Source organism: Ornithorhynchus anatinus, chromosome 21 (genome assembly GCF_004115215.2).
Source record: "Ornithorhynchus anatinus isolate Pmale09 chromosome 21, mOrnAna1.pri.v4, whole genome shotgun sequence".
Taxonomy (NCBI): Eukaryota; Metazoa; Chordata; class Mammalia; order Monotremata; family Ornithorhynchidae; genus Ornithorhynchus; species Ornithorhynchus anatinus.
In genome coordinates, this window is record NC_041748.1 from 8863063 (window position 1) to 8889655 (window position 26593).

At 48.4% G+C, this 26593-nt stretch overlaps 1 protein-coding gene across 1 annotated transcript in view; it reads left to right on the forward strand.

Moving 5' to 3' along the window:
- The window catches only part of NPSR1 (neuropeptide S receptor 1), a 51759-nt gene extending 25528 nt beyond the window's left edge, over positions 1 to 26231 (forward strand). Inside the window, 7 exon segments of the mRNA XM_039910075.1 lie at positions 9289 to 9392; positions 11059 to 11152; positions 13148 to 13349; positions 15434 to 15510; positions 19745 to 19831; positions 25872 to 26052; positions 26141 to 26231. Coding sequence (XP_039766009.1) covers positions 9289 to 9392; positions 11059 to 11152; positions 13148 to 13349; positions 15434 to 15510; positions 19745 to 19831; positions 25872 to 26052; positions 26141 to 26231 — 836 coding nt within the window.
- The last annotated feature ends 362 nt before the right edge of the window (positions 26232 to 26593 follow it).

The window sequence follows — 26593 nt, forward strand, 5'->3', positions numbered from 1 at the left end:
TCATTTCAGGCTGGGAAGTGTAGTTGAAACAGCCTAGCCTGAGCCATCATGGTGGTCAGTGCCCTGACCTGAGCCCACGTGGCAGACTAAGGTAGAGAAATAGCTCCGAATGCCCAAACCCCATCTCCGGGCTGGGAACCAGGATCACTTCAGCTTTCCAGCCATGCTGCTGCCGGGTTCTGGACAGAGCTCTGTCCGGCCTCGCTGCCACGGAAGGGAAGATGGGGTTAAGTGTGGGGAGGGAGGAGTGGTTTAGTCGAGTGCACCCTGCTGCTGCTGTGAGGGCAGACAATGATAATGCTCTTCTGTGGTCTGGGGAACCTGCTCCTGTATAGGTGCAGAGAGGAAGAGACCCTATAGGGGAAGGGCTATACCATCCTGGAGACAGAGCCAGGCCAGTACCCCTCCAGGTCTTGACCTGGCCCCCACCCCCAGCATGGTTGGTACCCTGTATGGGATGCTGGTCCCATGAACATGGCTCAATGGGAAGAGCCTGGGCTTGGGAGTCAGAGGTCATGTGTTCGATTCCCGGTTCTGCCACTTGTCAGCTGTGTGTCTGTGGGCAAGACACTTCTCTGTGCCTCAGTTACCTCATCTGTAAAATGGGGATTGACTGTGAGCCTCACGTGGGACAACCTGATTACCCTGTATTGACCCCAGCGCTTAGAACAGTGCTCTGCACATAGTAAGCGCTTAACAAATACCAACATTATTATGAGCAAGAGACCCTGGGCTAATGGACTGTAAAAGGTTTGCCTGCCTTGCCTTCTGGAGGCTCCTGGACTCCTGCAGGAGTTGTAGGCTGCTTCTGTCTCAGTCAAGGGACACAATCAATTGCTCCAGTCGAGGTGGTGATTCCAGGGAAGAAGTTGGCTATTGCTCAGGGCAGGAGCTGGGAGGCTGCAACCCCTTGATTCTATTTATTGCTATTTTTTTTGTCTGTCTTTCTCCCCCGATTAGACTGTAAGCCCATCAATGGGCAGGGATCGTCTCTATCTATTGCTGAATTGTACATTCCAAGCGCTTAATACAGTGTAAGCACATAGTAAGTGCTCAATAAATACTATTGAATGAAATGAATGAATTGGGTGGGTGGGTCACTGTCCAGGCTTGTGGCCCTGAGTCTTGGGGGAGACAGGTTAGACCCAGATGGAGGTTATATCATGGTGGAGACAGGGCCAGTTGGCAATGGCTGGAGGGGGCCATTCCCAGGGCAGAGCTGTCTGGTAGACAGACTGGCTCTCTGTTGGATGATGAGGTCCTGCAGCAGTTTTGGGGTGGTGATGGTTGCCATGGAAACATAGGGCGGGCACACACACACACACTCACACACACACACACACACACATTCATATGCTCATTTCCTCAGCTTGATGGAACTTTAAAGGTGCACCATTCATCATTTGTAGGAAATCAGAGATTGGTGTCCAAGGTCCCCTGGCTTCAGCAGCAGGAATCTTTTCTCCTGAGATTGTAGAGATAGGGTGGCAAAGTTTCCCCAGAAAGAGTTTTTGGAAGAAAAATCTGTTTGCCCTCATATAGTGGCAAACGAGGTGATTTTAGCTCCACCTACCATTCGTTCCTTTCTAACAAGCCTTCTTGGGGAATGTTAAATCAGGGTGCCTGCTTGCCTGATTGACAGGTGCCATTTCCAATCTTCCTGCCCCTATTCCTCGCTGCCAACCTGGAGGAACCTCAGGGTAAGCCCCAGAGTCTAGGCCAGGTGGGAGTGGGTACAGGAGATCAGAGAAGAACATAGTGTCTGGCAACTCTGGGCAACAGCCATTAATCAGATGGATTCATGAGCCATTCAGGAGGCAACATGAGGTCATAATCTCATAGCAAAAATACTTTGACCTCTCCTTGGCTTTCCAGGTCCCTACACTGATGTGTCCAATAGTATTTGCAGCTGTCTTCTGATTGCTGGCTGGCTAACCAGGCAGGCTTTATGCCTTTGTTAAGCTGATTCCCTGGGGGCCCGTTTTTGCAAGAGTTTAATAAAACCTACTTTCAACCAGGCTCAGAACAGTGGCAAACCCCTCTGACCAGTGGTCTTAACTACTAGCTGAAGTGATTTTATGTCCCTCTATTGTCTCCAGACTTGTTTCCACTGTGACCCGTTCTGACCAGTCATGTAGATGTCACCCGATTTTCAGAGTGAGAGGAACTGACCCAGCATGAACAGGATTTGCCCATTTCCTGACGGGAAGGTTGGGTTTCCAACCTCATAAACCTCAGTACCTCTCCCTACCAAGAAGCCCATTATGAGCCTTAACACTGGAACCATACCCCTTCCCCGAAGTCACAACAATCAATCACTCAGTGGTACTTATTGAGTACTTAACTGTGTGCAGAACACTGTACTAAAGACTTGGGAAAGTACAACATAACAGAGTTGGGAAATGTGATAGCTTCCCATAAGGAGCTTACAGTCTACAGACAGATGTTAAAATAGATTACAGTTAGGTGAAATAGAGTATACAAATATTTGCATAAGTGCTGTGGAGGTAGGGTAAATATCAAGTGTTGAAAGTATTCACAGCCAAGTGCATATTTGACACAGAATGGGGGGCAGTTAGAGGAAATGAAGGACTTAGTCCAGGAAGCCCTCTCAGAGGAGATGTGACTTCTGTGTCACACAGAATTTCTTCCAGAGATCAGCGACACAGAGCTGAGAACAATACGCCGAAGTGATTAAGGCTTTGGCCAGTACCTGTAATAATACCGTTCCCTCTAATTGTCCAATTTCCTCAATGCTAGCTGAACAGTATTAACTGAGCACCCGGGAGAACATTACCCCACAGTGGATCATATCTTTGCAAATGGAGATGGATCATATCTCCGCAAAGACTCTGTCGGGTCAACAGCTGAGCAGTCTGTCCAGAGATATGATCCATTCATGGGATAATGTTCGCCTGGGTGCTCAGGGATTAACGTGCCTCTCAAGTAGTATCTTCTGGAACTGTATAGTGGGGGGCCCAATAAGTATCATTCCTATTCATCTGGTCTATGAACTCTGGGGCTTGGGAGCAGAACATTGTCCTTATGACATGTTTTCTGAGTGGAAGACCCAGCTCTTCTGCCCTGTTGTTCCCATCCAGGGAGTTTGTGTGTGAGGGGGCCATGCACAAGATTGGAGAGGAGACTGTGATGCACGGCCAGGTTTTATGAACCACATCAGCGCCGGCTGGCCCGGACCCCTTGATGCTTTGGCTGAATGCCCCGAGCAGGAAGAAGTTGGTTACTCCTGTGGCCCACTATGCCCGAAGGGGGATACTGCACAGCTGCACTATTGCGCTTTATAGGAATACGCAAGTACAGAACGCACACTGAAAGGATGCCCTAAGGTGCAGCTTTATGAGATCCTCACCTTGGGCTCCTGGGTGTGCCGTGGGATCCCCGAACTCTCCATGTGGTTACTGGGTCTCTCCGTGCTGTTTGGAGTGTAAGTGGCCCAATTAAAGCTACTGGTTTACCACGTGTGTGTGCAGAGTGCCATTTCTGCCTCAGTATTGACCTCTGTTCAACACACTGGGTTTGGGGCCAGGAGGATTTGTCATGGGTCTGCGAAAGGGGAAATTGAAGAGGGACCCCAGCTGGGTTTCTCGGGTGTACCCAGGATGTAGCAATGTACCAGGCCCTGCTGCCATCCAGCAGAACCCAGAAGGGAGGCTGCAGAGTGATGGCACCAGATCCTAGGCATGGTGGATGGGTGCCCTAGGTGGAGATGCCTCCAAACTGCCACCAACTTACAGCTGGCACCAGGTCCATTTGTCACAGGCAGTGTCCTTTTTGGCACCAATCTTCCTTACTCTGGCCAGACTTTAGAGTACAGAGACACAACTGCCATTTATTGCCCTATTTCCAGGGCTACAGTTCTGGGGAGACACAGTGCTGATTTTCTGCAAATAACCCAGTGACCAGTGCTTAATAAATGTCAAAAATTCCGGCAGGAGAGTAAATCCCTTGGGAAATGTCAGTGAAAAAGCAGGAGCTGAAACACTCCCAAGGGCAAGTGTCCAGGTTGCTGTGGGTAGGGAATGTGTCTATTATTAGATTGTACTCTCCCAAGTGCTTAGCACAATGCTCTGCACACAGTAAGCTCTCAGTAAATATGCCTGAATGAATGAATGAAAGGTATTTGGAGGCTGGGGCTTCCTTCCTGAGTCCCAAGACCCAGGATGGAGTGCCGAATGAATTTCGACTAAAAATTCAGATTCCAGAGGCAGCAGCATTCCACCCCCACCAGAGAGTGAGGTCCTCTTTATCAGCTTCCAACAGAGCTCTAGGTTTAGAAATGCTAGTTCAAGCCCTTTTTAAAATATAATCAACCTGAACAATTCAGAGTAATGAACTACGTTTCCTTTCATTTTGAACTCTAATTGCACCTAAGAAAATAAGAACAATCCATTCTGGCCATTCTCACTTGGGTAAAAATCTCTGCAAGTAGATGTCTCAGTGACTAATTTAATTTTAATGCAATGTCCCTACTGGGTATTGCCTCAGACTTGCAAAACTGAGTTGGTTAGTTTCCCCAGATTCCAGTTGAGGACCAGGAACCCTCTCCCCAATTTCTTCCTGAGTGCTCAGATGATCCAAGTATATGTGTGTGGGACAGGGAGGGGGTGTCCCTGCCCCTTCCCCAGGTCAGACCTAGGGACAAAGACACAGGGATGTAGAGTCGGGGTTAAGGGTCCCACTTCCATCCTACCAGCCTGAGCCTGCCTTGAGTCCTACAGGAGAGTTCTGGGGTGAACCGGATAGAGGAGGCAGAGCCCTGGCCAGGCAAGGACCTGGGTGCTGGATGCAGAAGGCTCCAGAGGGAATGTTGAAGAGTTCATGACCTGGCTGTCACTTTCACCCCAAGTGCAAATGAACTCCCTAGACAGAGCGGGCATCATTGGGGCGCTCTCTTCCCTAGATTCTTCTTCATGCTAAATCTTGATCCTGGGACAGCATGTTTCATATTTTATGCTCTTGGAATCAATTGATCAATAGTATTTACTTGGTGCAGGACACTGTATTAAGCACTTGGGAGAGCATAGTACAGTTGGTAGACACAATTGCTGCCCTTAAGGGGCTTACAGTCTGGAAGAGTACAATAGAATTAGTAGATATAATCCTCTTCCTTAAGGATTTTCCAAGTGAGCAGGAGTCAGGCAATTAAGTAAATGACAGGTAGGAAGACGTAACAGTATATAAGATACGGCAAACTATAAGGAGTGTTATGAGTACTTAAGTGCTTAGATAGTAGGCGTGCAGTGATGTGGCACTTTGGAGATTTAAAGTGAGAAGATTAGATATTGTCTGGAGGAGATGGAATTTCAGAAGGGCTTGGAAGATGAGGAGAAATGTGGTCTGTTGGATGTGAAAAGGCAGGGTGATCCAGGCAGGGCATAAGTATGAGCAAGAGATCAGTGGTGGAGAAAAGAGAACATAGCATTATGACTAGGTTACTAGGAAGGAACAATGAGTGTGGAACGGGGGAAGAGGGTGGATTGGTAGGAGAGGGAGAGCTGATTGAGCACCTTAAAACTAGTTGTCAGGAGTTTCTGCTTGATGTGGAGAGGAACAGTCAGCTATCAGAGGTTGTTGAGGAGTGGGGAAATGTATATAAAATGACATTTTAGGAAAATGATTCGGGCAGCTGAGTGAAGAATGGATTGGAGAGGGGAGAGACTAGAAACCAGGAGATCAGTAAAGCGGCCGATGCAGTAGTCAAGCCACGACATGACAATAGCCTGGACCAGCGTGGTGGCTGTTTGAATTCATTCACTCAGTCATATTTATTGAGTGCTTACTGTGTGCAGAGCACTATATTAAACACTTGGGAGAGTACAATACAACAAAAAAGGACACATTCCCTGACCACAATGAGCTTACAGTCTAGAGTGGGGAGACAGACATTAATATAAATCAGTTCATTACAGATATGTACATAAGTGCTGTGGGGTTGGGATGGGGAAGAATAAAGGAAGCAAGTCAAGACAATACAGAAGAGAGGAGGAAAGGGGGCTTAGGGAAGCCCTCTTGGAGGAGATGTGCCTTCAATAAGTCTTTGAATGGGGGAGAGTAATGGTAGGATTTGAGGAGGGAAGGCATTCCAGACCAGGGTTAGAACATGGGAGGGGGTCGGTGGTGAGATAGATGAGATCAAGGCACACTGAGGAGTGAAGTGTGTGGTCTGGAATTGTAGAGGAAAAGCTGAATGGATTTAGTGACATTGAATAAGTCAGCTTGAGAGTAGAAAGTAACAAAGGATGATGCCAAAATTATGGTCTGGAGAGGACGGGAGGATGGTGGTGTGGTCAACCTTGACAGAAACGTTGGTTGGAGGAGGAGAGTTTTTGTTTGTTTGTTTTTATGGTATTTGTTAAGCCTTACTCTGTGTCAGGCGCTGTTCTAAGAGCTGGGGTAGAGGTAAGTTAATTTGGTTGGATAAAGACCCTGTCCCACTTGGGATTTACAGTTTTATTCCCCATTTTACAGTTTAGGTAACAGGCCCAGAGAAGTGAAGTGACTTTCCCAAGGTCACACAGCCATCAAGTGGTGGAGCTGGGATTAGAACCCACTAGATTGATGATGTCCTTTTAAATCACTATTGGGTATCAGTTATACAAAATGTGGGATTCCCAAGACGTTGTTTTTTTCTTCTTTGGACAATTTTGAATGTGAATTCTGATTCATTCACTCATTCAGCTGTATGTTTGCTACCAAACTAGTTAAAAATTTCTTTAGTTTGTCTATTTCAAGCCTAGTTGAGTTCTAACTCTGCTTTTGGAAGAGGCTGAGGAAGTTTCTGGGTGCTGGAGGGAGACATTTACCTAGGAGGCTGAGGAATAGGAATAGAGAGAAGATTCCTCCAACTTTCCTGCACCCCAGCCTTGGAATGGAGGACAGCTGGCTGGGACCCCAAATAAGTCAATAGGTGATGGTGGTGCCCTTATGGTGTTGGAATTGGGGTTCGCTTGGCAGGGCACCAGATTCTTAACCTGTGCATGGAAGGGCTAAAGCACCTTGCTTCCATTCACAGACACCCAGGCCTTCTTCTGGGGGCCCCAGGGCTACTTTGGTGGGAGAAAGGCTAAGGAGTGATAAAGATTCAGAAACCAAGGACCTGTGTGAAGGAATTGATAACAGCGTTAGTGATTTGGTTAGCACTACTTGTATTATTCCACCCTCCTCATGCATGTTTCCAGAGGGGCAGTGAGTGCACCAAACAAGTGGGCAGCTAGGGGGTACAGCATATTGGGAAGTGCTGGAAAGAATTTTATATATCAAGCCCTTTTATGGCCAAAATATGGCCCCCTGGGAGTCAGAGGACCTGGGTTCCTATCCTGGCTCTTTCACTTTGTCTGCTGTTTCTCTATTTCTCTGTTGAGTCAGTTACCCTTAGCTGTTAAATGGGGATTAAGACTGTGAGTCCTGTGTGGAACAAGGACTGTGTCCAACCCGATTATTGGTATCTACTGCAGGGCTTAGTACACTGCCTGCCACGTAGTAAGCACTTAACAAATACCATTTTAATAAACCTGGATTCTAATTCTGGCGCTGCCACTTGTCTGCTCTGTGTCCTTGGGTGAGCCATTTCACCTTCCTGGGCCTCAGTTACCTCATCCATAAAATGGGGATTAAATCCTCCACCCTCTGACTTAGACTGTGAGCCCCACATAGTCTTTTTATTTATTATCTTTTATTTACCCCAGCACTTAGTACAGTGTCTGGGACATAGTAAGCGCTTAGTAAGTACCATAAAAAAGAGAAACAGCATGGTCTAGTGGAAAGAGCCTGGGCCTGGGAGTCAGAAGGACCTGGGCTCTTAAGGCATGTTCTGCAACCTGCCTGTTGTGCTGCCTCGGGCAAATTACTTATCTTTGCTGTGCCTCTGTTTCTTCCTCTGTAAAATGGGAAATAAAAACTTGTTTCCCTCCCACAGCCCCCGAGCCCCATGTGGGACAGGGACTATGTCCAAACTGATTGTACTCTATTACAGTGCTTGGCACATAATAATAATAATAATAATCATTATGGTATTTATTAATCGCTTTCTATGTGCAGGGCACTGTTCTAAGCGCTGGGGTAGATACAGGGTAATCAGATTGTCCCCCATGGGGCTCACATTTCTTAATCCCCATTTTTACAGATAAGGTAACTGAGGCCCAGAGAAGTGACGTGACTTGCCCAAGGTCACACAGCAGACAAGTGGCGGAGTCGGGATTAGAACCCACGACCTCTGACTCCCAAACCCGAGCTCTTTCCACTAAGTCACTCTGCTTCTCTTTTTGTGGTATTTGTTAAGCACATAGTAAGTGCTTAACAAATATCACAATTATTAGCATTGGAGAATAATAATAATAATAATGTTGGTATTTGTTAAGCGCTTACTATATGCAGAGCACTGTTCTAAGCACTGGGGTAGATCCAGGGTAATCAGGTTGTCCCACGTGAGACTCACAGTTAATCCCCATTTTACAGATGAGGTAACTGAGGCACAGAGAAGTGAAGTGACTTGCCCACAGTCACACAGCTGACAAGTGGCAGAGCCGGGAGTCGAACTCATGACCTGTGACTCCGAAGCCCAGGCTCTTTCCACTGAGCCACGCTGCTTAAGAGGACGTGCTGAAAAGATTAGAACTCTTCAAAATAGACACTGACCTACTGGGGACTTGGTTGTCATTTATAAAGCCAACAAAAATGAAGTGTGGGCACACTTTTGTGCCAAATCACACCCCATTGCAATGAGGGATACGTGTCAGAGCTTGAGGTTGGCCCATTCAAACCAAACCAACAGAAACATTTCTTCTCTCCCTTGAGACTGGAAGCTTATTGTGGGCCGGGAACACATCTAACAACCCTATTATATTGTACTCTCTCAAACGCTGTCCACACAGTAAGCACCCAATAAACACCACTGATTGACCGAGGGCAAGTTCATGGTTCCGCTCCCACATCGAAGGGTTCGAGAGGGGGTTGGGATAGTTCTGTGGATGGAAGGAGTTCCTGCTGGGTCACTGGAGGGAAAGTTCTGACTGAAGAGGGGGGAGCAGATAACCCATCCCTAGCCATGAGGATACTGTCAAAGAGGGAAGAGATCTCATTCTTTCCCCCGGTGTCCATCCATGCTGGTGTCAGAGGCTGGTGGCCAGGCTGGGGCTCTGACAGATCTTAGAGAGGGGTGCTCAGAGCTGCTAGCCCCGAACGGTCAGAGAAATCTGGGAACGGGGCTGATGGGCAGATCCAGTGGAATCTCGGAAAAACACGAGTGCCTTTCCTGCTGTTTTTGCCCAGATTTATTTACCGGACTCGTCAATATCCTGACAGATATCATCTGGCGCCTCACTGGAGATTTCATGGCCCCCGACCTGGTGTGCAGAGTCATCCGCTACCTGCAGGTCAGTGCTTTTGGAAATATTTACCTAATCCATCAACGGTATTTATCAAGGACTTACTATGCACGGAGGACTGTCCTGAATGCTTTGGATGAGGCTGGGTCGGGTGGGGTTTCAAAGTGGGTCCTTGTCTTCTGAGCGACTACCTTTCCTCAAGGTCTCTGAGGGTCCTCTCCAAGTTGCCCAGCCAACTGCCAGGGTACAACCCGGCTCTGCTGCCTCTCCTCTGTAGAAGCAGTGTAGCCCAGTGGAAAAAGATCAGGCCTGGGAGTCAGAAGAACCTGCATTCTAATTCCAGCTCTACCACTTGTCTGCTGTGTGATCTTGGATAAGTCACTTCACTTCTCTGTGCCTCAGTTTATTCATCTGTTACATGAAGATTAAGACTGTGAGCCCCACATGGGACATGAGTTGTGATCAAACTGATTAGCTTTTATAATATAATAATTATGATATTTGTTAAGCACCTACTATGTGCTGAGCACTGTACTAAGCACTGGGGTGAATATAAGGACATTGGATTTTGGACACCGTCCCTGTCCCACATGGGGCTGAGTGGTTCAACCCCCATTTTGCAGATGAGGGAACTGATGCACAGAGAAGTGAAGTTACTTGCTCAAGGTCACACAGCAGACAAGTTCTGGAGCTGGGATTAGAACCCAAGACCTTCTGACTCCCAGGCCCATGTTCTATCCATTACGTCATGCTGCTTCTCATGCTTCTCATGCTGCTTATCTACCTCAGTGTTTAGTACAGTGCCTGCCACTTAGTAAGTGCTTAAGCATCATTAAAAAAACCCAAAACCCAAAAATCTCTGGAAGAGCCAGAGGTTCTGGGTCATCAGGGTGTGGGAAAGGCAGAAATGGTTCTGTAGAGGGGAATGAGCCTGTGGTGTCTCAGGGTTTAATCAATCAGTCAACCAGTGGCATTTATTGAGTGCTTGCTATGTGCAGAACACTTTACTAAGCGCTTGGGAGAGTACAATACAACAGAATTAGTGGGCACATTCCTTGCCCATCAGTTGTCTGTGGAGCTGGCCAGTTTAACCCCTCAATCCCCCTTTCCTGGGCTGTTACTGAACATGCCAGGAATGCTGGTTTGTGATCAAACAGTAATGAGTGCTTACTGTGTGCAGAGTACTGTATTAAGCTCTTGGGAGTGTCCAACATGTTCTCCTGAGTCAGTGCTGACTAGCAACACTCAGAGTGAAGAGCTCACAAGAGCCCAGGTGTTGGAAATGCTGCAAGCAGCATTTGGGAATGGTGGGAATTGTGGGCTCTGCTTGCCCCTATCCAGAATCAACCCTGGAGGAGCTGGGTAGAAATATCCCAATCCACTGGAGGCCCAAACACCAGGAAATCATTTTGGAGTAAGAGTTCTTCTAAACGTGTCACTCAAAGGCCTCCAGAAGAAGTATCCTGGATGAGGCAGTGTCCTGGATGAGGCTCACCAATGCTCAATACGCAGCTGGGGTGTAAGTCCTGCCCTTTCCTACCTCTCTGCAGCAAGCAGCCTTCCCTTCAGGGACAGGGCTAGCAAATGTCTCCTCCATTCCTCTCCTCTGCACCCTCTTCCCGCCTCCTTGCCCATGGCAAGGGTATCCTTCATTCCCCTCTTCTGTGCCCACATCCCCTCCGCTGGCAAGTGTCTCTTTTGTTTCCTCCTCCAGGTGGTGCTCCTGTATGCTTCTACATATGTCCTGGTGTCCCTCAGCATCGACCGCTACCACGCTATTGTGTACCCCATGAAGTTTCTCCAAGGGGGTAAGGCCAGGTTGCTTTGCCAGCTTGCCGGTGGGGTTCAGCTAGGGTGGTTTTCCTTTGCACCGTGATTGCCTCCTTCAGGCTGTGCATCTCTCTGAGTTAAGGATTATAGGGATGATGAGAAGGTTCATCAGGCCCAGTCAGCAAGATGTGCACAAGAAGTCTGACAGCCCCAGCCGATGGCTCGTCAGGTTAACCTCATGTCAGGGGTACAGGGTGAGCGGACCCTGACTCTTTCTGCCCTCCTCTAGGCCTTTCCTGGCTTCTTCCCACCATTCTAGCCTGGTTGAGCTCTCTCCTGCGGGGCGGAAAGGTTCAGTTCCAACACTGACTGAAGGCCCCAGCTCTCAAATCCAGGGAGACACGCCGAGCAAGGGAGGCTTTATTTCCCAGGAACCCAGGAGCCTAGGGCTGAAGGCGGCCTCCCTGGTGGTTTCTTTCATGGGTGCCCTTTCTCTTTCAATCAGCGGCTTGAGAGGGTTAGAAGGCAAGGGAAGGTTTCTGGGATAGAACCCAGGCCAGGCCATCATGCACATACAAGTTTCATTCCTGTCAAAGAACTCTTGCTATCATTGTGTGGATTGCTGTCATAATAATGTTGGTATTTGTTAAGCGCTTACTATGTGCCGAGCACTGTTCTAAGCGCTGGGGTAGACACAGGGGAAGCAGGTTGTCCCACGTGGGGCTCACAGTCTTACTCCCCATTTTACAGATGAGGGAACTGAGGCACAGAGAAGTTAAGTGACTTGCCCACAGTCACACAGCTGACAGGTGGCAGAGCTGGGATTCGAACTCATGAGCCCTGACTCCAAAGCCCGTGCTCTTTCCACTGCGCCACGCTGCTTCTCTAATAATGTTGGTATTTGTTAAGCGCTTACTATTTGCCAAGTACTGTTCTAAGCGCTGGAGTAGATGCAAGGTCATCCATGGTCAGTCCCTGTCCCCCATTGTCAGTGGATAACTGACAATGACACTGTTGCTGGATAACTAGTGATTATGGAGAAGATGTGATTTTTAGAAGAGCTTCAAAGATGAGGATTGTGGTGGTCTGTTGGATATGAAGGGGAGGGAGCTCCAGGCAGGAGGGAGCCAGTCTTTGTGGCCAGGCCCTGCCTGGACACTTATAGCTAGGGACTCCCACCTGATGTCCCTCTGGATGGCCTCAGACACCCCAAGCTCTCGCTATCTCCCCTCCCCATGCTGATGGGGTAGGGAGGGAAGGGGACCTCACTGAAAGGAAGAGAGCCAGGGCTTTAAGGAGGAGCAATTGGTGCTGTGGAGGAATGGGTTAAAGCCCTGGAATGCTAGAGAGGCACAGGGCTGAGTCCTGGAAAATTGTATGAAGGGAGAAGCCCTTTAAAAGCTGCAAAAAAAGCCTTCAGTTTTGCCCAGTGGTTCCAGATCTTTTTCATGTTAAGACGGGGGATGAAAAGGGGACAGAAATTTTAGAGGTTTTCAAAACTGGAAGAGGACTCATTTCAAAGAACCACCATATTGGGCCTGTTCAGCCCCGACTGGGCTCTCTCAGGACTCGTCAGAGACTTGGGATGAGCTAGCCTGGGGATCAAACACTTAGTATGGTGCTCTGCACCCAGTATGCATTCAATAAATATGATTGAATTAGTGAATGAATTAATCCACCTCAACAGCAGTGAGGGTGACCACTCCCAAAGAGTGGACATCTGGGGCTCTGCCCCAAGCCCCCTTTTTGCTGCCCACTCAGTGTTATATAGAAACACACGTATGTGTATGCACAGCCCATCTATTCCAATAGGAATAACATATGTCTAACTCAGCTGAGACATCACTGGTTGATGTCACATGTTGGAAAGGACAAAGAAGCCAGCTCTTTTTTTTCAGTGGTCACAGGCTCTGTGTTCAAGGTCCCTGGGTATGTTCTCTGGCTTCCCACCCCACTGCAGTATTCTCTCCTCCTCTTGGTGGTCCTCCTCATCCCTGTCCTCTTCCTCCTCCTTCTTTGCTTTCATTCCACAGAAAAGCAGGCCAGAATCCTGATCGCAGTGGCCTGGAGCCTTTCTTTCCTGTTCTCGATTCCTACTCTGGTCATCTTTGGGAAGAGGCATCTGGCCAACGGGGAAGTGCAGTGCTGGGCCCTGTGGCCAGACGAGTCGTACTGGCTTCCCTACATGATGGTCGTGGCCTTCCTGGTCTATTTCATCCCCTTAGCCATCATCAGGTGAGGGGGGGGGGCTGGGCAGCTGTACTGTTGGACCGCAGGCTGAGCAGGGGAGAGGGGAGTCTGAGTTAGAATGCGGGTTGAGAGGGAAGGAGGGTATAGGCTGGACTGCAGTGTGAAAGGGGATGGGAGTATGGAGGGGTGGGGGTATGGGTTAGACTCAAGAACTTACTGCAGTGCTTTGCACAAAGTAAGCGCTCAAAAGCTGAATGAGCTTTTGAAAGAGAGCAGAGTGCGGGTTAAACTACAGGCTTGGAGTGGAGGGGATACGGGTTAGATTGTAGGTTGGGAGGGAGGGGAGTACTGCATCGTACTGTCCCAAGTGCTTAGTACAGTGCTCTGCACACAGTGAGCGCTCAATAAATATAATTGAATGAATGAATGAGGGTTGGACATCGGGGGAGAGGAAGGAAGTGCAGGCTGAACTGCAGAAGCGAGGGAGGGGAATGTGGACTGGACTGCAGGTGGAAGGGGCGAGGACTGGGGGTGAGATTGCAGGTTGGAAGGGCGGGGCAGTGTGTACTATAAATTGAGAGGGGAAGGGGATGTGGGTTAGATGGCAGATTGAGAGAGAGGGGAATGGGAGTTGGACTGCAGTTTGGGAGGAAAGGGAGACCGGGTTGGCCTGCAGGTTGGGGAGGGGAGAGGAGTGTGGACTGCAGATGGGACGGTAGGGGAGTCTGGATTGGACTGCAGGTTGGCATGGGGGGCAGTGCAGGCTGGAAGGAGGGGGGAGTGTAGGTTCGACTTCAGGTTTGGAGATGAAGGGAGTGTGGGTTGGACTGCGGGTCTCGGGGAAAGGGGAGCAGGTCAGATTATGTGTTATACTGGAGAGAGAGAGAAGAGGATAGAATAAATAAAAATAAAATAAATGATGGTATTTGTTAAGCGCTTACTATGTGCAGAGCACTGTTCTAAGCGCTGGGGTAGACACAGGGGAATCAGGTTGTCCCACGTGGGGCTCACAGACTTCATCCCCATTTTACAGATGAGGTAACTGAGGCACAGAGAAGTGAAGCGACTTGCCCACAGTCACACAGCTGGCAAGTGGCAGAGCCGGGATTAGTGGCAGAGCCGGGATAGAGGTAAGAGAGGGCTAGACTGCACAGGGCCAAGAGGAATGTGGCTTAAAGGGTGCCGTATAAGCTCTGCTCTGTCAGTCAGGAGAACTCGGTTCTAGTCCTAGGTCTGTTCCCCGCCTGCAGGATCACCTTGGGCAAGTGACATCCTCTCTGGACCTCAGTTTCCTCATCTGTAAAATAGACTTCCCTGCTCCTCCCCACGATCATTTGGGGAGGGGCGCGGTTTGAGCTGTTGATCTTGTGCTGAACGATCAAATCAATCAGTAGCATTTATCAAGTGCTTTCTTGGTGCAGGACGCTACTTAACACTTGAGAAAGCACAGTATAAAAGAGTTGGTAGATGTGATTTCTGCCCACAGGTTACTTATAGTCTACAGGGGGAGACATATTAAATTTCAGATAAGGGAATTAGGAGGGTGTAAATCTATGTACATAAGTGTTGTGGGGGTTGGGTGAGTATCAAACTGCTTAAGGGGCATTCAGCCAAGTACACAGGTGACATAGAGGGAAGGACAGGTAGGGGAAAGAAAGGCTTAACATAGTGTGCTGCATAGTTCTATATTAAATCAAGAGGATTTTAGAGTGTGCTTTACAAGGGGAGGGGTGTGAAAGCATCTGCATTGCCAGGACAGTAGGTAAGAGTTCACTGCACATGATGGGGGACTCAGAAGATGATGCACTGTGAGAGGGTGGAGAGAGCAGGTTAGTCTGCGAGATGGGAAAGACAAAAGATTGCATGAGATCTGGCAGGCTGCTGCCTTGAATACAGAGGAGAATGTGGATAAAACTGCCCTTGGGGAGAGGGAAACAGGTCTCCCCGCCCCCGCCCCCCCCAACCCTCCCGGCTTCCTGGCAGTCCACCCTGAGGGGCCCCTCTCCCAGAGAGTTGGCAATGGGACCACCCCTGCTCCCATTAATGCTGTCCGGGCGGGTGGCTGGTCTCTGTCGACATCACAGTGAGATCTTGCATGGCATCACATGTGGCTTTGCTTTCTCCCCCAGCACCATTTACTTCCTGGTGATCCGGACCCTATGGACCAAGAGCCAAGCCCAGGAGATGGTGATTTCCAAGTGTTCCGGTCAGTGTCTGCCATTCCACTGGCCTCATGGGCCGAAGGATTTCATGAGCTGGATTTAATTCTCTAAGCTATTTGTGAGGTTGAGAGCTCTGGTGGGCTCCGTTCTCGTTCGTCCAAATGACAGCAGTCAGAGTTATTCAGAGCACTGCTTTGGGCACCTCCTGTGTGTTAAGTACTATACTACCTCCTGGGGGTATGGCACTGTACTGAGCCCCCTGAGGGACAGGGACTGTGTCTAATTCCCAACTGTTTATTCTCTCTCAGCACTTAGTGCAGGGATGTGCACTAATAATAATAATAATTATGGCATTTAAGCTCTTACTATGTGCCCAGGCACTGTACTAAGTGCTGGAAATGCTTAATAAATATTATTACTACTATACTGAGGGCTTCCCAGGGGTATGGCACTGTACTTGATCCTTCTCACACTTAGAACCCATACTAAGAAATTCCTGGATTCAGGGCATTCTATTGTGCAGGTGTTTGGGAAACAACAATAAAAGTAAATATCATGTTCCCTGCTCTTGTAGACCTTACAGTCTGAATTGGTCATGCATGTAAATTGTGCTACCCAACTCTTCTAGGACAGGATTCTCTCTACACTGAGATTTCTGTGGGGTCCGGTGCCCTTGAAAAGAAAGGGCTTGTTTAAAATCAATCAGTGGTTATTTTCTAAGTCCCTACTGAGCACGTAGGAGAGAGTTAGCATAGCAGGTCACATGTTCCCTTGCCCTCTCAAGACTTCACACTGTAAGAACTCAACCATAACTCAACCATCATCAATTGGTGTTCCCTGCCCTCACAGCCCTGATACTCTAATGGGGAAGAGAGATGTAGAAATATTCCCAAGTAGTGGAAGCAAAATAAATGAAGTATGAATGTTCAATTAAATATATGTCCATATTCATGTGCTCAAAAAGGGCTTAAAGAGGGAGTGGCAAGTGAAAAGCGAAGGGGACTAGGGACAGGAACTTGAGGAAAACCTACAGCAAAGGGGCAAGATATGGAGCCAAGGAGGTGGTGAAGGAGCATCCAGAGAGGTAAGAGGAGAAACAGGAGAGGACCGTGTTGGTAAATCAAGAAGGAGGGAGGAAGTGGCCCCCAGTTTCAAAGGGAGCTGAGAGGTGGAGGATTGGGAGAGAGATAAACCCATTCAGTCTGACAAGAAGGACATTGGTGAGCTGGAAGAGAACAGTCTCAGTTGAGTGAGGGGGATAGAAAACAGATTCAAGGGAGAAAGTTGGAGAACAGGAAGCAAAGGCAGTGGGCGATAGGTGCAGTGGAATTGAGAGAAGGCTTTGTTTACAATAATGAGTCCTGGGTAGGTTTGAAGGCAGAGAGGAAGGAGGTGAATGTCAGAGTCAGTAATGGCTGGTGCCCTGCTGGGAAGACTGGAGAAGCAGTGTGGCCTAGTGGAAAGAGCACGGGCTTGGGAGACAGAGGACCTGGGGTCTAACACCATCTTCACCATGGCTGTTGTGTGACTTTGGGTAAGTCACTTAACTTATCTGTGCCTCAGGTCCCTCATATGTAAAATGGAGATTAAAGCTGTGAGCCCCATGTGAATCCCACCACCCTGATTATTTTGTATCTATCCCAGTGCTTAGAACAGTACCTGCCACATAGAAAACAATAAATACTATTTAAAAAATTTAAAAAGCCTGTGAGGAGAGTGGTTCACAGCAGAATGGTTTGATTGCTCATGTGCTGGCTAGACATGTTCCTGTGGCCATGAGGATAGAGTAGGGGCTATGTATAGCTCTCATTCTACCATGTAGCTCACAGGATATTCATCCCCTCCAAAGTGAACTGGACCCTCCCTCTATCTCCTCGTCCCAAGGCTATCTGCCCTGGGAGACAGGGAGAGCCTAAACCCTGAGTAAACTGGGGCCGTGTCAGGACCTGGACACCACTCCTTCCCCTGGCCCTGCTGACTGGGCCCCGGACAGCCATGACTCTCCCTGCTCTGCTGCCTGGAGGGCTTGGCCTATCTGACCCTTCTCCTGGGGCTGCAGGATGAAGAGTGTTTCCAGTCCGACTTCTCTGAGAACTGAAGAACGGGCCCTCAGCCCAGGAAACAAGGATAACCCTAGTAATGAAAGGCATGGGCCAAGCTGGCCCAGGCCCTCAAATTCCCGCAAACTCATTTGGTGCCTCTGGCCATCAGCCCGGCCAGTAAGCGACTCACTCCCATGTCAGCTACTCCATTAAGTAAAATCCAGGCTGAGTCTCCCCAGGACAGGAGTTCCTTCCAAACTCCTTGTGACTTAATGCCCTTTGAACTATGGCACCTTGTGGGGAAGGAGGAAACACAGCCCAGGGGAAATGGACATGTTTCTTTTCAATCACTCCATCAATCAATCATAGTTATTGAGCATGTACTGTGTGCTGAGCACTGTACTAAGCGCTTGGGAGAGTACAATATAACAATATAACAGAAACATTCCATGCCAACAATGAGTTTATAGCCTAAAGAGGGAGACAGACATAAACATAAAAAAATTATGGAAATGTAAATAAGTGCTGTGGGGCTGAGGTTAGGGTGAAAGGAAATAAATCAGGGCAATGAAAAAGGGAGTGGGAGATAAGGAAATGAGGACTTAACCAGGGAAGACCTCTTGCAGGAGATGTGCCTTTAATAAGGATTTGAAGGTGGGGAGAGTAATTGTCGAATATGAAAAGGGAGGGTGTTCCAGGCCAGAGGCAGGATGTGGGCAAGGAATCAGCAGCAAGATAGACAAGATCGAGGTACAGAGAGTAGGTTGGCATTAAAGAAGAAAAGAGTGCCGGATGGGTAAGCTGATGGTAAGGAGTTTCTGTTTGCAGACCCCGGGAGGTGCTTAAGGATAGGAGAAACGTGGACTGAACATTTTTGTAGAAAAATGAGCTGGGCAGCAGCGTGAAGTATGGACTAGATTGAGAGACAAGAGGCAGGGAGGTCAGCAAGGAGGTTGATGCAATAATCAAGGTGGGATAGGATAATTGCCTGGATTAATGTGGTAGCAGTTTAGATGGAGAGGAAAGAGTGGATTTTAGCAATGTCGTGGAGGTCAAACGAACAGAATTCTCAGAGGAACTTTGGCTGAATCTCCTGCAGGAAGAGCCATGTCATTTCACAACTCCGGAACCCTCAATTATTGCCTTATTGAAGACACATCTCCAAGAGGCCTTTCCTGACTGAGCCCTCCTTTCCTCTTCCCCCTCTCCCTTCTGTGATTCCCTGACTTACTAATCATCCCCCCTCCCATCCCCATGGCACTTATGTAAACATCTGGGAAGCAGCATGGTATAGTGGAGAGAGCACGGGCCTGGGAGGCAGAGGTCATGAGTTCTAGTCCCAGCTCTGCCACTTGTCTGCTGTGTGACCTTGGGCAAGTCATTTCACCTCTCTGCGCTTTGGTTCCCTCATCTGTAAAATGTGAATTGAGAATTGTAAAATGGGAATGGGAATTGAGACTGTGAGCCCCATGTGGGATAGGGACTGTGTCCATCCTGATTTTCTTGTACCCACTCCAGCTCTTAGTACAGTGCCTGGCACATAATAAGTGCTTACAAACACCCTATTATTATTATTTATTTATATTAATGTCTGTCTTCCCCTATAGAGTGTAAGCTCATTGTGGGCAGGAAATATGTCTGTTTTTGTATTGCATTCTCCCAAGCACTTAGTACAGTGCTCTGTACACAGTAAGCACTCAATAAATACAATTGACTAACTCAACTCTAGGTCATTGTCTAGCAGAAAGAGCATGTGTCTGTGAGTCTAAAGTCCAGGATTCTATTCCCTGCTCCGCCATTTGCCTGCTATGTGACCTTGAGCAAGTCACTTAACTTCTCTGAGCCTGTTTCCTCACATATATAATGGGGATAAGATACCCTTTCTCCTACTTAGACTGTGAGTTCCATTTGGGGCAGGGTTGGCATCCAACATGATTCTCTTGTACCTACCTCAATTCTTGGAATGAGTGTTTGGCACATAGTAAGCACTTAACAAAGACCAAATCATTGTTATTATGATTGGGCTAACCAGAGGGGCTACCTTGATCTCATTAGTGGCCAGGGCTATCACATTTAATTTGGGCAGAGTCTCTTGGGTGGAGGGCCAAGAAAGGGAAGAGACTTTAGAGGCCTGGTGTTCGTGGTAGTAAATATCCATTTCATTATCCACCTTTATGAGAGGCAGAAAACAAGTCACCATGTGCCAGAAAGCATTCCTCTCCCTTTGTCTTCACAGATGGAAAATTTTGCACCAGCTACAACCAGGGGCTCATCTTAAAGGCTAAAATAAAGGCCACCAAGTACAGCATCGTGATTATTTTCGGTAAGTCCAGTTTGTGTCCAAACATCTGAGCCGTGGAAGGGCAGCTAGCCCAGAACGTGGGAGTCGGGGCTCGGGCATTGATGCCAACCATGCTCGCTGTAGCCCTCTCTGGCCCTCCTGGTGCAGAGGGCAGCAGAGGCAGAGGAGTGTCTGCGAGAGGGTCCTACTCAGGAGGCGGGAGTGAGAGGTGGGGGCCCGCAATAAGCATCTGAACTTATCCGTGGCTCAGCCCCCAGGTAGTTAAGATGGTGACTGTTTTACCTCTCCAGTGCCCACTCTTTGCCCATTTGTTGCCCACCTCATGCCACCAGCATAAGAGTGAACAGCTCCGGGCTGACTCTGGGCGGGAGCTGTGTCCTGTGGCCACTCCATGTGACTCACTGCAACTCTCTGTGGCCACCATAGGTGGCTTGCCGCTGCTCCCTGTGATGGTGGTCACCAAAGGGAATGAGGGTTTGGAAGTCCTGGCAAGCCCTGGGTTCATCCCCTCCGAGGTGTCTCCCTAATCCATACTGCCCCCCATGTCACTTTTCTTCTTTTCTTTTTTTAAGGAATTTGTTAAGTGATTACTATTTGTTAAATACTGTTCTAAGCACTGGGGTAGATACAAGTTAAATAGAACCCAAACCCACCTCCAACCTCCCCACAGGTGAGTGGGTAGAGATGGGGTTCTGCTCTCCCAGGACAGTCCTGGACCTGAGGCTTTGAAAGCCGAGACACCTGAAGTCTTTCTCTCCAGACCCAGGGAGCCAACAGCAAGGAGGTTGATTTCTACCTAGTAAGGCACAGGCCTGGGATGGTAACTGAATGAAAAAGAATGGGCATTGGGAGTTTTCAGGTACTCTGAAAGTTAGTAATGCTGTGTTAAGCATCAGGTATGAAATAATTTCCAACCTAGTCCCTCATTCAGGGAACTTTTTTCTTTTTTTAATGGCATTGGTTAAGCCCTTACTATGTGTCAAGCACTGTTCTAAGTGCTGGGGTAGATACAAGTTAATTTGGTTGGACATTGACCCTGTCCACATGGAGCTCACAGTCTAAGTAGAAGGGAGAACAGGTATTGAATCCCCATTTTACAGTTGAGGTAATTGAAGCACAGAGAATTTAAACGACTTGGCCAAGGTCACACAGCAAGTATGTAATGGAGCTGAGATTAGAACCCAGGTCCTCTGTCTCCCAGGCCCTTGCTAATTACTCTGTATGTATGCTCTTCCCACGAGGCCCCACTGCTTCTCACGCTTCTTACTCTTTCTATAACAAACTCTTCTCCTCTTCACCCTGACCCTTCACCTCCCTTCCTTCAGGAGCCTTTGACCCATACTTCTAACAATACATGGGTCCTTTCTCTGCATCAGCTTCATTGCTCTGCTCCTCTGACTGAGGGCCAGATTCCCTCTGGCCCTCAGTCAGAGGAGCAGAGCAATGAAGGTGATTTCTTATCTGCAGCCACAAATGTTATCTTCTTGCTATTTTTTCTTTTCTTTCCCTCTTACTTTGCAGCCCCCTTCTGCCTCTGGCTTTACCCAAGTCCTCCTGTGAAATAATTCTTTATATCCAGGCAGTTTCTGAAGTTACCAGAGGTTTTCTTGGAGGGGGGGGTAATTTAGGCAACCTGAGAGAATAAGCTATCTGTCTCTGTGCCCTTTAGTCCCTAAATAATTTGTATTAGTTAGCCCATGACTCTTAGAGACTTCCAGAACTCTTCTCTCCTGTCTCCAAAAGTCAGGGGACCGTCCAGCCTCTCCAGGAGTTGTGTTCATGAGTTGTGGGCAGAGTGGGGCTTGGCAGCATAAGAGATCCAGCCCCAAGGAGCTCTCAATCCAGTCCAATAGATAGTATTTATTTAGTGGTTACTGTGTACTAAGTGCTTGGGTGAATACAATATAACAAAGTTGGTAGATGTATTCCCTGCCCACAATGAGCTTACAGTCTAAAAGGGGAGACAGACACTAATATAAAGAAATTATAGATATGTACATAACTGCTGTGGGGTTGAGGGCAGGATGAAAGGGAACAAATCAGGGTCATTAAAAAGGGAGTGGGAGAAAAGGAAATGAGGGCTTAGTCAGGGAAGGCCTGTTGGAGGAGATGTGGCTTCAGTAAAGCTTTGAAGGTGGGAAGAGTAATTGTCGGATATAAAGAGCGAGGATGTTCCAGGCTAGAGACAGGATGTGGGCGAGCAGTAGACAATATAGACAATTGGGGTACAGTGAGTAGGATGGCACTAGAGGAGAGAAGTGTGCCAGCTGGGTAAACCGATAATAAGGACTTTCTGTTTGTGTAGCTCTGGAGATTCTTGAGGATTGGAGAAAGATGGACTTAACGTCTTTGGAGAAAAATAATCTGGGCGGCAAAGGGAAGTGTGGACTAGAGTGGTTAGAAACAGGAGTCAGAGAAGTCAGCAAGGTGGGTTAGAATTAGTGCTTGGATTAATGTGGTAGATGAGGGAGTCTAGAGGGCTTGAGACCATCAGGCGGGATCTCCCTAAAAACTCTCCGGCTTTTCTCTAGTCTTTCTCTCCTCTTCCCCTTCTTCAACTCCCTCATCTTTCTCAGCAGTATTTCAAGAGGAGATCTCCCACCTCTGCTCAAAATCCACACTCTTCACCTGAGCCTCCAACCCCTTCCCTTCTTCCCTCCCTGACTACCATCTTCAACTGTTCTCTCTCCAACAGCTTTTTTCTCACTGCTTTCAAACATGCTCATGTCTCCCCTACCCTAAAAAAACCTTCCTTGACCCCACAACTCCCTCCAGTTATTGCCCCATCTCCCCCCTACCATTTTTTTACAAACCCCTTGAGCAAGTTGTCTACACCCGCTCTCTCAAGTTCCTCTCCTCCAATTTTCTCTTTGACCCCCTCCAATCTGGTTTCTGCCCCCTTTACTTCACCGACACCCTCTTTAATGTCACCAGTGATCTCTTTCTTGCCAAATCCAACAGTCTCTACTCCGTCCTAATCCTCTTCAACCTCTCAGCTACCTTTGACACTGCTGACCACCTTCTCCTGGAAACATTATCCAACATTGGCTTCACTGACACTGTCCTCTCCTGGTTCTCCTCCTATCACTCTGGGCACTCATTCTCAGTTTCTTTTGTAGACTCCTCCTTTGCCCCCTCCCCTAATTGCCAGCCCCTGAAGGTCATTTCTGGGTCCCCTTATTGTCTTCACCCATTCTCTTGGAGAATTCATTGACTCCCATGGCACAAACTAAAATCTAAATGCTAATGATTCCCAAATCCACTTTTCCAGCCCTGAATTCTCTCTTTTTCTCCAGTCTTGTATTTCCTCTGCCTTCAGGACATCTCTCTTTGGCTGTTCTGCTGACACTTCAAATTTAACACGTCCAAAACACAACTCATCTCCCTGCCAAAGCTCTGTCCTCCCACTGACTTTCCCATCACTATAAACAGCACCACCATCCTCCCTCTCATAAGTCCTTAGCCTTGGTACTATCCTCGACTTAACTCTCTCATTCAACACACATATCCAGTCTTTCACTAAGTTCTGTCAATTCTGCCTTTTCAATATTGCAAAAATCCACCCTTTCCTCTTCATCCAAACTGCTACCACATTAATCCAAGCACTTGTCCTTTCCTGCCTTGCTTGCTTCATCAGCCTTCTTGCTTACCTTGCTGCCTCCTGTTTCTCTCCACTCCTGTCCATTCTTCACCCTGCTGCCTATAGATCATTTTTCTACAAAAATGGACAGTCCACATTCCCCCACTCCGCAAGAACCTCCCGTGGTTGCCCATCCACCTCCTTATCAAACAGAAACTCCTTACCGTAGACTTTAAAGCCCTCATTCACCTTGCCCTCTCCTATCTTACCTCACTGATTTCCTACTACAACCCAGCCCAAACATTTCATTCCACTAATATAACCTACTTAATGTACCTCGATCTGGTCTATCTCGCCAACTACCCTTACCTATGTCCTGCCTCTGGCCTGGATCTACCTCCCCTTCATATCAGTCAGGCAGTCAGTCAATCCTGTTTATTAAGCGCTTACTTTTTCCAAAGCATTGCACTAATTGCTTGAGACAGTATCTGACAGATGATCACTCTCTCCACCTTCAAAGCCTTATCACCTCCAAGAGGCCTTCCCCGACTAGGCCCTTATTTCCTCTTCTCCAGCTCCCTTCTGCATCACCCTTGCACTGGATTTGTGCTGTTTTTTCACATCTCCCTCAGCCCCACAGCATTTGTGTACATATCTGTAATTAAATTTGTTTTCATGTCTTTCTCCCCCTCTAGACTTTAAGGTCATTGTGGGCAAGGAATATGTTTACTGACTTTCTTATATTGTACTCTCCCAAGCACTTAGTCCAAGGCTCTGCACACATTAGGCACTCAATAAAGAGAAGCACTGTGGCCTTGTGGAAAGAATTCAGGCCTGGGAGTCAGAGGGCCTGAGTTCGAATTCCAGATCCATCACCCCAGGCCAGGAATATGAAAAGAGAAGCAGCATGGCGCAGTGGAAAGAGCCCGGGCTTTGGAGTCAGAGGTCATGGGTTCGAATCCTGGCTCGGCCACTTGTCAGTTGTGTGACTTTGGGCAAGTCACTTCACTTTTTGGTGCCTCAGTTACCTCATCTGTAAAATGGGGTTGAAGACTGTGAGCCCCATGTGGGACAACCTGATTCCCCTGTGTCTACCCCAGCGCTTAGAACAGTGCTCGGCACATAGTAAGCGCTTAACAAATACCAACATTATTATTATTATTTAAAAAGGTGTCCCTCACCCCTGTGCTAACCAAATAAGGTATGTAAGTGTATGGGTGAGGGTGGAGATTGGACAAGCAGAATCCAAAAGCCTGAACAGCCAGGAAAGATGGGTGATAAATACCTGCCACCTCCAATATTTCTGGGCAGCGGATCAAAACTCGCAGCAGCTGGCTGTGGGTCGCCCCTGCCCAGAGCGTGGTATGCCTGCTCCATCTCTGGAACCAGTGCACTAAGCAAGAGACCCAGGGACAGGTGTGAGCCCCTTTGCGTGCTCATAGGGCTGGAGCCAGGTGTTTTGAAACATGCATGTAACCACATGAGTGTATTCCTCTTCAGAGGGAAGCACTCGTGAGCAGTAGCTAGATGCTTTGGCAAGTGTGAGTAACACATAAATGCATTCCTCCCAAGAAGGAAGTGTTTGTGGGGAGGGAGCTAAGTGCTTCCCTACCTACAAGTAACTTATGTATTCCTCCCAAGAGGGAAACTTTCAGTTTGATTGGACACAGGGCACCTTAGGCATGGGGCGCCAAACTAAAATAAGTGTATTCCTTCTGAGAAGGAAGTTCAATTTGCTGCATGCGAATAACTAAAAATAAGCATATTCCTCCTGAGAGGAAAGTTCAATTGGCCACGTGGAGTATATTTTGCATGGCTCAGTCTTTCTGACTCCGGTCTCTCACTCTTGCTGTGCCTATGCTGGAAACTGTCCCCACCTGACGGGGGACAGAAAGGAGGAGGAGCAGGGGACCCCCGAGGCCAGGGCTCTCTGCAGCCCAAGGGCCACCAGCCACCTGGTCATTCGGGAGCCTGATTGGCCCTCTAGTCCTGCTTGTGTGCTGATCCTTCCCAATCTGCAGGGTGACAGGCAGCAGATCTGCTGTCCCTAGGTTTTTCTGGAAATGACTGGCCCTTCCTGGGCCACCTACCTCAAATCAAAACCTGAAATAAGCAAAAACATCAAAATCCAGGGCAGTGGGACAAGTTGACTCACCTGCATCCTTAGCTTGACTCTCTCTCCCCTCCCTCCTCCCCCTTCCCTCCCCTATTCCTGCATTTCCCCTCCCCTTCTCCCCTCCTTCTCTCCTTCACCCACTGCTTCCCCTTCTCCTTCCCCTTCCCCTCCCCTTCCCTTCTCCCTTCCCTTCCTTCCCTTTCCCATTCCCTGCCTTCCTCCTTTCCTTCCCTTCCCCCTTTCATTTTCCTCCCTTCCCTTCCCCCTTTCGTTCCCTTCCCTCTTTCATTTCTTCCCTTCCCTTCCCCCTTTTCTTCCCTTCCTTCCCCTCCTTTCCCCTCTCCTCCTTTCACCTTCCCTTCCAGCTTTTGTGTGCTGCTGGAGTCCCTACTTCCTCTTTGACATTTTGGACAATTTCAACATCCTCCCTGAGACCCAGGAGCGTTTCTATGCCTCTGTGATTATCCAGAACCTCCCAGCCTTGAACAGCACCGTGAACCCCATCATCTACTGCATCTTTAGCAGCAGCCTGCGCCAAGCTTTCTGGTAGGAGCTGAGGGGATCGGCAGCTGTCTTGTATGGCCCCGGCCAGACTGGGGATGGACTCAGCTTGTCTTGTTTTCTCTTCACTCAGGGAGAGGAGGCCGAAGCCCTCAGAGGGGACGTTCCGAGGCCGCAGCGAAAAGCACGAGATGCACGTTCGGCCTCACCCCGAGTTCATCTAGGCCCTAGGTCAAGAGGCAGACCTGCAACTGAGGCCACAGCCCAACCCTCCATGCCCCTAGCCTTCGCTGCTTCCATCCCAGTTCGGCCCCGTGAATTCCTCCGTTCCCCGGTCCAAACCCGACAAGTTACGAGAAAATTCAGGGCCTTGGCCGAAGCAGCATGGCCTAGTGGAAAGAGCACAGGCTTGAGCCTCAGAGGACATGGGTTCTAATTCTGGCTTTGCCACTTGTCAGATCTGTGACCTTGGGCAAGTTACTTCACTTCTTGGTGCCTCAGTTACCTCATCTGTAAAATGGAGATTAAAACTTTGAGCCCGATGTGGGACAGGGACTATGCCTGATCCAATTACCTTGTAGCTACC